This window comes from Nannospalax galili, unplaced genomic scaffold (assembly GCF_000622305.1).
Source record: "Nannospalax galili isolate Female #2095 unplaced genomic scaffold, S.galili_v1.0 scaffold685, whole genome shotgun sequence".
NCBI lineage: Eukaryota > Metazoa > Chordata > Mammalia > Rodentia > Spalacidae > Nannospalax > Nannospalax galili.
Window position 1 is genome coordinate 2,896,178 of NW_008353482.1, and position 11,315 is coordinate 2,907,492.

General features: G+C 41.9%; 1 protein-coding gene across 2 annotated transcripts in view; it reads left to right on the forward strand.

Moving 5' to 3' along the window:
• Positions 1–11,315, forward strand: part of Mtmr10 (myotubularin related protein 10) — a 54,484-nt gene continuing 43,169 nt past the window's right edge. For both annotated transcript variants that reach the window (XM_008850608.3, XM_008850609.3), the window contains exons 1-2: positions 1–824; positions 1,321–1,381. In XM_008850608.3, coding sequence (XP_008848830.1) covers positions 765–824; positions 1,321–1,381 — 121 coding nt within the window. In that variant the 5' untranslated portion in view covers positions 1–764. The remainder of the gene's footprint in view (positions 825–1,320; positions 1,382–11,315) is intronic.

Sequence of the window (11,315 nt, forward strand, 5' to 3'; positions counted from 1 at the left end):
AATTGTGGATTCTGAACTTTACGGCCCCGCAGCACAAGCCAAATCTCAGCATCTCAAGGAAATCAACTGGTTCCAGGTCAAAAACCACCTTGTCCCAGTGGGCACGTGGGGCTTTATCGGGTCATCTCTGGCTGCACCAGTGGGTGTGGGTCCCACAGCGCACGGACATCTGTAACCAGGATGATCCGGTACCTTCTCCATCTCGACTTCAAAAACGTCTCACTCCGGCCAGTTGCCTAACAAGCAGCAGCCAAGGTAGCGGCCCTGAGAACACGGGGTTTGTGAGGGGGTCTGTAGAGCCCGTGGGGACCGGGCGGTGCGCTAGTCACCCGTTAGGGCCGATTCGCGTCGCCGCCGTGACCCGTGCGAGTCTCCGTAGGTCCCCCGTGCGGGCCGCCGTAGCAGCGCGCTCCCAAGATGGCCTCCTGGTTCCGCTCACTGTGGCGCCCTCTCTGAGGCCCCGCAGCCGCCGGGTGTACTCTTGCGTTCCCGTGATAGTTCGGCCTCGAGGCCGGGAGCTGAGGGCCGACTACCCTGCGCGCGTCCGGCTCCGAGGCGGGGCGTTCCGCCGTTTCCGGGGATGGGCCCCGCGCCACCCAGCTCCGCCCCCCTCGGGCGGGTGCTCCCCCGCGTCCCCGCCTGCCAGTCCGCCCGGCTGGGCTGGCCGCAGAGCCGGCCTGGGCAGCCGCCCCGGGAGCTCTGAACCCGGAGGCGTCCAGAGGCATTGGCCCGCGACAGGGCCGGGGCGCAGTGGCGGTACCATCATGTTCTCCCTGAAGCCGCCCAGACCCACCTTCAAGTCCTATCTCCTGCCGCCGCCCCAGGTAAACGCTCCGCCTTCCTGGGCTTCCCGGGCACCGCGGGGTCGGCTTGGGACCCGGACGCGGCGCGGACCAGCCGACCTCCCGGAGGCTTCACTGGCGCGGGGCAAACTTGTAAAACTCCGCCGCAGCCATTCTCTGCCCGAAGCTCTGCGGTGCGACCGGATCCTGGGAACTTTTGCCGGCTGGATTTCTTTCCTTCGGGCTGGGCGACGGCCCTGCAGCGCCTGCCAGGATGGTTACAGTGCCTGGACACCTAACGCTTACCTGTCCATCGTAAATGTGAACTGCAGAAGCGGCAGAGGCTGTTGTACATTATTTTTTGTCAGGCTCCCAAGTCAATAATGAGCAGATCTTAAAAAGATCTCGCTTTAGAGGCGAAAGAAGTTTAAGTGGGGGGATATAGATATATCGCATGTATCATTGCTTAGAAAATTGCCTTAGTGTCTTATAAGGCGTTGGTATTTGGATTTCGTTTTATTTTGTTCATGTATTTCAGACTGACGATAAGATCAATTCGGAACCGAAGATTAAAAAACTGGAGCCAGTCCTTCTGCCAGGTAAACTTTAGAACCCCAACAGATACTTTAGTAATGTGTTTGGGTCTGGTATTGTACAGAATAGTAGTATGTGGTTAACTTTCCTTTTCTATTTAAGTTTTCTCCAGTTAAAAACCTAAGAACTGAGAGGAAAAAGTTGGTTAGAAACGATTGGTGTTTGTCGCTGAAAGTTTGAAGCGTCATAGAAGACTGTCAAGAGTATAAAGACCTCTTTTGATTTTCTTCTGAAATGTTTTTCTTTCTTTTTTTTTTTGAAGAAATGGTTCATTGTTTGGGTAGTGAAAGTACTTTTCCCCCTACGTATTGCTTGTTACCTAATGAATTCATTGTTAATAATGAAATCATCATTTGAATGTGTTTTGATAATATGAAAAACATGCCTGTGTCTCAAAGCTAATGACGAAGCTTAGTAGTGGACATTGAATTACTTACTTGGCAGTTGTTTTTTGAAGTTGCCAGCTGCCTTTGCAAATTTGCTTGTTTTGATTTAGACCCAGGTTTCCCAGTAGAGGCACTATTGACATTTTAGGCTGAGCTCTCTCTCTCTCTGCGTGTGTGTGTGTGTGTGTGTGTGTGTGTGTGTGTGTGTGCATCCCTGTCTTCCACCTGTTAGATGCCAGTAGCACTGTCTCCTGCTAACTAGCTGTGGCCACCTGACCCCAACCAGAATGTCTCCAGGCAGTGCACATCTCTGTGTTTATACCTCTTAGGGTCATCTTCAGGTCGAGAATCATTATTAAAAACAAATTTTCCTGATAGGATCTTTGAAATAGAAGCAGAGATTCATGGTAGATGAAAGTTTTAGAGTGTAGAAGAAAAAGCATTATTTGATTACTGTTTTGAATTATAATAATTGCATAATAATTAAAGAAAAATCAGTTGGTTAATAGGATTATTGGGTGAAATAGCTAGACATTTAGGAAAGCCTTAAACCTGAAATATGATTAAATGCCAGTTTGTGTGTCTGTATCAGAAACCTCAGAATCTTAGTGAAGTAATTAAAACTTTGTAGGTAGTAACAAAAAATATGGAAACTTTAAAAAGTTATTAAGTAGGGACAAACAATTATAAGCACCAACCTTTGGTTCTGTGTGGTATATGCTAACTCTTAAAGGTTTTTTTAGACTTAATTATGGGAGTTAGCTGTATTTTTCACATTTTCACTTAAATAGCATTCCTTAACGAATCCTTTCTGCTGTCCCTGAGAGCAATAGAAGTACTAAGTAACCCTTGCTCCCTGTGTGTTCTCTTTTAGTCTTTGTGATCCTAATTTAAAAGACAGCAAGGGAAACTCTGCATGTTGAGTCTCTGTGAGCTGTTGAACTTTGCCTTTACTTTGAACTGGCCTTACCTTATTCTCCCTCTCACTGTGCTTTGACACTAAAAACAATGTGGTCTTAGCTATGCTTGCATTTAGTTTTTTAAAATTAACTTAAATTTAAGGCATGCCGAGGAAAAGTGTTAGTGAATGTGAATATGGTTGAAGAATTTTCTTACTGAAGAATTATTCTTTAAAATTTCTAAAAATGGAACTGAAGAGATGGCTCAGCAGTTAAGAGCACTGGCTACTCTTGCAGAGGACCTGGGTTTGATTCCTTGTACCCACATGGCGTCCATAACTCCAGTCCCAGGGGGATCCAATGCCTTTTTTCTAACCTCCACAGGCATTGCATGACACTGGTGCGCCTACCTACATGCAAGCAATACACTCATACACATAAAATAAAAATAATAAATAAAATGTTAAAAAAATAAAATTACTAAAGACAACCAGTCTTGACAAGTCAGTTTTCTGGGGGAAGAGTTTAACCCCAGTTTCTGACTGTGAGTGATTTATTTTTCTGAGAAATAGCAGTGTCTTCTATTTAGTTGCCTATTAAGGAACTCTCTGACCTGTTTTAACTTTTCTGGCATGGAATGTCATGTCACATCTAAAATCTGTACATGCATACATGCATGATAGCTCTGTTACCCAATTCTTTGCTCCTGACTTGTCTTTACAGAACATCGAGCTGATCCTGAATTACAGCATCTTGCCTCCTTTCCGGACCTCTTCTCTTCTTACTTTCTTGTCCTCACCTTCCCACACTCTTCCTGATTATGTTCTGTCTGGCCATCCCATTGTGGTCTCCTTTTCCTCCTTTATACCTGTCAATGTCACATCTGTGACTGCTATTAGAACCTGAGGTTCTGCCCTTCTTTGGTCTAACCTGCTACTCTTTACAGGTAATGTGGAAGACAAGTAGAAAGTATTAGTGATCTAACTACCTAGATTAGAGTGGTTAGCGTTGTAGCTCAGTGGTAGATCATGTACTAGCATTCTTAGCATGCTCAAGGCTCTGGGTTTGTGTGCCCTCTCACTCCACAACAGCCAACCAACCACAAAATCCTAGGCTATGATAATGATAGCAGTCTTACTGAGAGGGCTTGATTAATACAGTTCTGGCCTTCTTTGCAGTCAGAAAGCAAGAAAAAAGTTGGCCAAGTCACCTGTGCCTTTATCCTGGCACACAGAACAAGAAGTGATTGTTCATTGATATAGAATTGCATGCTATGCTTTGGCATACTGCCTTGAGTCCAAGGATATCCTTCTTTAGTTGCCCCAAGTTTGAACTTTTAATTCAATAAGTAGATGAAAATTGGAATACAAAATCAATTGTTTATTTGTGTGCATTTATCATGTGCTCTGTTGGGTCTTAGGAATGCTAAATTTAAAATGATCCCCTTCATTTATTAAGCACGAAAAATTGAAGAAAATGATAACTAATTTAATTTAGATAGTGGTTTATGTTAGTATTTTCAACTGGTTCATGTAACCCTTTGAATTGGGGATTGTAATCCTGATATCTAGCATAGTGCCTGAAATGTGACAAGCACCAAGCTGTTTCTTGTGAATAATGGACAGAATGAAGAACCCCTTAGACCACCTGTTTACACTGTTACCTTAGCCATGCACACATGCAGACAGACCAGCTCCTGTATTTAGGAGCAAGAGGAACACTGCTGTTTCATTCCAGATATCTCGAGAATTGTGTCTGAGCCTGTAATTGTAATAAAGTACACTGTCAGAGTAGTGAACATTAATATGGGTGTTCTCTTTGTCTCTGCATCATATGAATCCTGTTCTTTTAGCGATATATGTGTAAAATCTCCATAATAGTTTTAGTTTTAGAAAATGACTTTAAAATGTGCATGTGTTTCTATATTTATTGATGTATGTGCATTTGTGTTCTAGCATCTTTTCATTATAAGCATGGGATTCCAGACTGTGTTTGTGTGTCTTTGATAGCTGCTGACCTAGTACACTGGTTTGGTGAGCATGTGAGGTCCTCCTCAGGGTCAGGCTCTGTGTAGAAAGGGAAAGTTCCTGAAGTATGGCGAAGCTGCATCATAGCCTGGCCTAGGGTGGGAGGGGTGGTTGGCGGGGGCTCCATGTTGCCTGTGGATAGGTAGAAGACTGTGGACTAAGATCGGTCGCTGATATAGCTTAGAGGTTAATCTTCCCAGCAGCCCTGTCAGATGAGGCACTACTGTATCTTCCTGTGACAGGTGAGAGAACTATAGCTAACTGAGTTGAGTTGGGCAAACTGCCCAAGTGCTGCCCAGCTAGCAGTCAGAGCCGGACTTCTGTACCTGGCTGTCAGGTGTGCCTTTAACCACCGAGCAGCATGGCCTACTTGGCTACAGCAGTGACTTTTCAGGTGAGAGTTAACGGTTTGGAAGTGTTGAGGACAGATTAAATGTCAGTTTAGGGAGAGTTCTCCAGTGAGATATAAAGAACTCTGTCCTTGGCACTGTCTTTTTCATAGATTTTGACCTAGCTTGAGAAAGAACTTGCACACAGTTTTAGGTGCCAGAAAATGGAATGTCTTGAGAAGTAGAGGACTTCGTGTTGCTGGTCTTGCTGAAGTGCTGGCTGGTAGAGTGCCAACAGCTCTGATAGGGATGGAGGTTTGCAGTGAGTGGGGCTCCCTAACCTTTGGTCTCTTTTCTCCTCAGGCAGGATGTTTTTTAAGGATCCCTGAGGTAGGAGGGAGAAGGTTAAAATGCTCTGACTATAATGAATTGCTTTGTTCAGCAGGTATGGAATGCTTGCCCAGTGCTGCTTGGCAGAGGATTAAAAAACAAGTGGGAATCCTTCCCTTAGACAATTTCAATCCATTGGGGAAATGCTGTAGTAGAGGTGAACAAAGGTTGTGAGGGCTCAGGATAGTCACTCTAAGTCAGATTTAGGGTGTGGCAAGGATTGTCAGCAGAGACTTCTCAGGAAATGTTTGTCATCTGAATCTTGAGTGCCTGCTAAGCCTAGGCCACTGTTCTGAAGGCCCTTGTCAGCTCAGTTCCTCTTCCCATCTGTAATGCCAAAAGCACTCCCATTATTGCCATTAACTATTAGCTTGATAATGAATGCCCTGATTGTCAGGTCTTTTGTAATCAGATCAGAGAGGCATACAACCACAGGCCATCTGGAAAATGAAAATAGCCATTGTTGTGTGGATGTCTTATTTATTTTTTACATATTCACTGTCCGGGCCATTTATATACTGCTCTTGTTTTCTACCTCATAAGTATCATTTCATTAGTCAGAATGAGACTAGCTTATAGACAAAACAAGCAAAACTCTTTTTGAGTGGCTCATGTAATGCTCCTTTGAAGACAGGTCACCTCAATGATTGTAGACTGATTTTTGTAGTATTTTAGCCCATAGATACATTCTTTTGAAAGATCAAAGGACTGGTAATATCCCTTGGAACCATGAATAATGTAATCAACTGCAAAACTCTAGCATAAGCCTGTCCTTCACCTGCAGAGCCTTAATGTTTGGAGCCGTCCATCCTTAGGCTTCTGCTGCAGTACCTCAGGCCACTTCCCAACTTCTCCCCATCAATCTCTGTGTAGCTTTCCACTGTGCTTAGAAACTTCATGAACCTCTGTAAATAAAGCCCTCCTTCAACAGGATAAACTCCAAATTCTGTACTTGCTAACACTTGCTCACTGACTTGGTGTGTGTCCTAGTGCTGATATGTGCTTCAATCCTGCTGGCTGCTTGCTGCCTCCCAGGTGCTTTATTCTTTATTTAGGCCTTTGTTACTGTTGTCACACATCTGTACTGACTCAACCTTCTCTGTTTGCAATTTCATTCTAGTCTTTTCCTGAGACCTGCACTGTACCACTTGTCCTGCCCCGTTATGCACAGCACTTGCTGATGTGGTACTTGGTGATATGCTTTTCTGCATTGTGTGGTCTACAGCACCAACACCTGTGATAGCAGCAGAAATTTTGTTTTCCTAATACATTGCTCAGACTTGCAGTAATAACTTTGAGGCCACTTTAATTCCTGAATTTATTTAAAACTAAGGTGAACAGCTGTTGCTGGCTGGCCCCAGACTGTCTTTTTAGCACAGCAAGCTGCACACCCAGGGAGCTCTTCTGGATCAGCTAAACTAGAGAACTGGTCACCCTGTTTTTTTGTTTTTTGACAGGGTCTCTCCATTCACAGCCCACCTGGAAGTCACAGTGTGAACCAGGGTAGCCTTGATCTTGCAGAGATCCACCTGCCTCTGCCTCCCTAGGGCTGGGATTAAAGGCGCATGCCACCATGCCTGGCATGAGAACTGGTCACTCTGTTTGAAGCCAGGTGTAGAATTACACTTTTGGTACACATACAGTCTGTAGGTTAATTAACCACTGTACACAGGGAGACAGACTGTCCTAAACTATCCTCCAAACTGAAATTTATGGGAGAATTGATTTTGTTTACCAAGCATGCATTGACTTTCTAATTCTATAGGGTGTTAAAGATGACATACATGATCTTTCTTGTCTTAATTTTCTTTATAGGTGGAAGAGTTTTGAGAAAACTGATGATTTCTTGGTTACTTCCCAGGCCTTGGTAGAAACTCAGCCCATCTCCTTCTTGAGAAAGTTTTGCTAGCCAATTTCCTGCTTGTTTATCTTCTGTGAGGCTTCCTTGTAACTTCCCGCAGTATCGTGCTAGAAAGTGTTTGGTGGTGTGAACAGTCCCACTGTGACTGGCATTGCAGAGTAGAGAGCTGGAGAGGTGATTCATGGGCCAGTGTGGGCTGCCCCTAGCACACCACCCCTTTACCACAGAACCCATGTAGGAGTAGTCTCCATGAAAACGCCATGGCCTCTGGAGTTTTAAAACTTTTATTATGAGTTTCCTCTTTGAGGTCACTTATTTTAAATGTAAACAGGAAAATACAGTTCTTGCATCGATACTCTTCATCAATACCCTGTCCTGTATGGGAGGCTTTGTAGGTTCTTTCCTGACTTGAGCTGGCTTTCTAATCTACTCTGTTATATAGTAGCTATGATGGCAGTTTGACAGTCTCACTGCCCTTCTTTCTTTTTTTAAGTTACAAGCAGATTACTGTTGATTGAGCAGCACTTCCTTCCGAGAACTGCAGCTCATTGGTGAGAACAGAATCTTTTGACTTTGGTGGACACATTTTCTGAAGCAAGTTTTCAGTATTCATCCTGGCACTGAATAGGCCTCTGGGACCCTTAGATCACTACGATGTTGCAGATGTAAAGCACCTGCCTTCAGACAAGGATGCCTAAAAGCATCTAAGCTTTGTTTATATTACTTTTAACCTGTCATTTAACCATCTGTAACACAGGGTCATCAGACTTTTTCTGTAAAGTACCATATAGTGTTTCGGGTTTCATGGACCAGAGGGTCTATGTTATAAGCACTCAGCTTTGCCTTTGTACTGTGAAGCAGCAAAGGCAACACAAGAAAAAGTATCAGTGAAATTCTGTTTACAAAAGCAAGATAGATCTCTGTCTGGCCCTGAGACTGTGGTGTACCATCCCACAGAGTCATCAAATGCATTTCCCCTTTCCTTGTCTCATCCTCACTGCACTTGGAGGCTGGATATTTTACTCATGGCTATATCAGTAAGAGAATCAGGTTCCTAGAGAAAGGCTGTTGCATGGCGTGTGTGTGTGTGTGTCTGTGTGTGTTGAATAAGATTGGCAGATGGCACTGGCATGGCCACAGTGTCCTACTCCAGAAGCCTTCCAGTCTGCCCATCCGCCTTTCCTTCCATTTTTACAAAGATACTACTTAGAGAGCTTTATTAATGGCTCCTGGGATCTTGGATCCTGGTATATCTGATTTGAAACCTAAAAAAAAAAAAAAAAAAAGAAATTGCTGTAGATTGGAGATTAAAGTAGCCTGTGACAGCAGAGAAGAAAGCTCTATTTGGAAATGGGTTCCAGTTTCTCAGACTAGAATGAAGAATAGTAGAACGTCTGTATAGGGTCATTTAAAAACATTCCTGCCTGTTTTTTTTTTTTTTTTAATTGATTTATCTTGATCAGTTTTTATCTCTGCTTCCTTTTCAGGAACCTGAAATCCTATGGTGTGGTGCAGTGTGGTTTGGTTTTGTTGTGTTTGAGATAATTTTTCTTTGAGTGTAACATACATAAAGATTTATGTAAGTTTTGATACAACTCTTGATTTTTGTAGTGTTTTTTTGTTTTTTTTATTTTTAATTATTTATTTAATAACCACATACTTAGAAGAAGCATTTCATTACAACAGCATTGACATATTCAATAACAATTTCCTGAGCTTAGATGCATCTCTTTCAAAATTGGCTCTAAATTTTTAGGTTTACAGTTGAATTATTACAGTTATACAATATTGTACTCAGTATAAACCCTATAAGACATAAAATTAAATGAGGTTTTAACCTTTAAAAAAGATCTCCATTTCATTATTAAAATACACAGTTTAATACAGAAAAATTCATTTTTAATGCAATTGACATTAAGATGTTTGCACATGCGTTTCCAATCTCTATGTATCTGATTTTTGTAGTGTTTTAAGAATCTTTTTTTCAGGTACATTGCCTAGGTAAGAAAGGTGGACTGATGTGAGGTAATCTGAGTTGTACTTCACAAGCACGCAGTTTTGTATAAGCAAGTCCAGGTTACAGGAAAATGTCTTCTGTCTGAAGTGGAAATATTGAGTTATCTAAGTTAAGGGTCTCTTATAAATGGCAACTAAGATTGGAGAAAATGTTAACTATTCAATAGCCCAGACTACAAGGAACTGTAGAAGATTTAATTTCTCACTATAGTCTAGTTAGGAACAACACTTTGAGTCTTTAATTCAGTGCTATTCTGTCACTACAGCTCATTTACTTTTATGCAAATACATGGAAACAAGGACAGATAACCTACCTCCATGTCTTGAGTTCCACATCAGTGGATTCAGCCAACACTGATGGAAAACATTCTAAAAACAACACACTACACTGTACAGACTCTTGTCATTATTCCCTGAACAATACTGTGAAACAGCACAACATTTATACTGCATTGTATATTTTTAGTTTCTGGAGATGATTTAAGGAATGTGGACACATTGTATATGATACTGCACCATTTTATATAAGGGATTTAACAGCCACAGATTTTGGTATCCACAGGGTCCAAGAACTAGTCCCCCATGGATGCCAAGGGATACCTGTGTCAGACCAGTTGATAAGTTTCAGATGTTTTTCTTACTGTTTGTAAAGTCTTAGAAAAGTGACTTAACCTGTTTGGTCCAAGTCCCTTATCCCTGTAATAAGTGAAAACACCTGCTTTCCTTACCTTACATACTGTTGAAAAGAGAACAAGCTTTGAAATGCCCTCAGTACTTGATTATACTGTTCTTTATGTGTGTATAGGCAAGTTGTGGCAATTCTTTATTTCTAACTTAGTATTCCCAAACAACCCTTTTCTTTCAACCTGACTATTTGACCATACTGATTACTGTTTCCTCCCCCCCCCCATTCAGCTGCTGGTTGTTATCTGTTGGGAATATAGTCTAATAAATACTAAAATTCAAAATTAAAGAAAATATTGGGACTTACTAGAGGAATAGCTGTTGTGAGTTTTGTGGGTTGTCTTGTTGTATTTCAATGTTGAGGATCTAACCTAAAGTCTCTCTACATGCTCTAACACTGAGCTACATCCCCAGCTTTTTAAAGACAGTTTCAATGGCTGGCCTTGAATTCTGGATTCTTCTGCTTCTGTCTCTTAAGTGCTGGGATTACACCATCATGCCTGATTTAGTGAGATGATTTAAGTTGCCTTGCTTTGTTTCTCCTCTGGGATCATTGGTTTTATTTGTTTTCGGTAAACCAGGGGTACTAAGTTGGTTTCATTTGTTTATTCAGCACTTACTTAGCAGCCACCTATCAAATGCTAGATAATGTTCTATGCACTAACATATCAACATTGAATAAAAAGACCGTTTTTTTTTTGTTTTTTTTTTGTTTTTTTTTTTTACCCCCATGGGATGTATAACCCTGGGTGTGAGATAAGCATTAACTTAAAAGTATACATGCATATAAAATTAGGGGTAATGACTGCTTGAATTACAAGTGTATGGTGCTAGGTGGGAAGCTTCCTTTTCTTTCTTTCTTTCTCTCTCTTTCTCTTTCTTTCTTTTCTCTTCTTTTCTTTTCAGCACAATCAGTGTCTAAAAAAATCTTCCAAGACATGGGAGCATGTTCAAGATCCCCATAAATGGAAGCAGTGTAGTATGGAAAAGGGATTCATAGAAGGCCACTGTGGGTAGAACAGGGAGGGTGAGAAAGACAGCTGGGCAGGACTTGGCATTCAGGGCCTTAGTCCATGTGAAGGAGGCTTGTGTTCAGGATGGAAATTTTCTCAAGTGATTTGAGCCAGGAATTTGACATGAGCATATGAATTAAATCCTCAAGTAAATATTAGGAGCTATTCTTAAATTTAGCCTTACAAATTTTTAAGAGCCTTTGAGTAAAATTTATTCTTGTAATATTTTTGTTAGAGACTAAAGCTTCATTCTTTGTGACTTGATAATAGGTGTTTGGGGATTGTCAGCAAATGGGTTCTATTCATCACTGTATACATACATATGTGTGTGTGT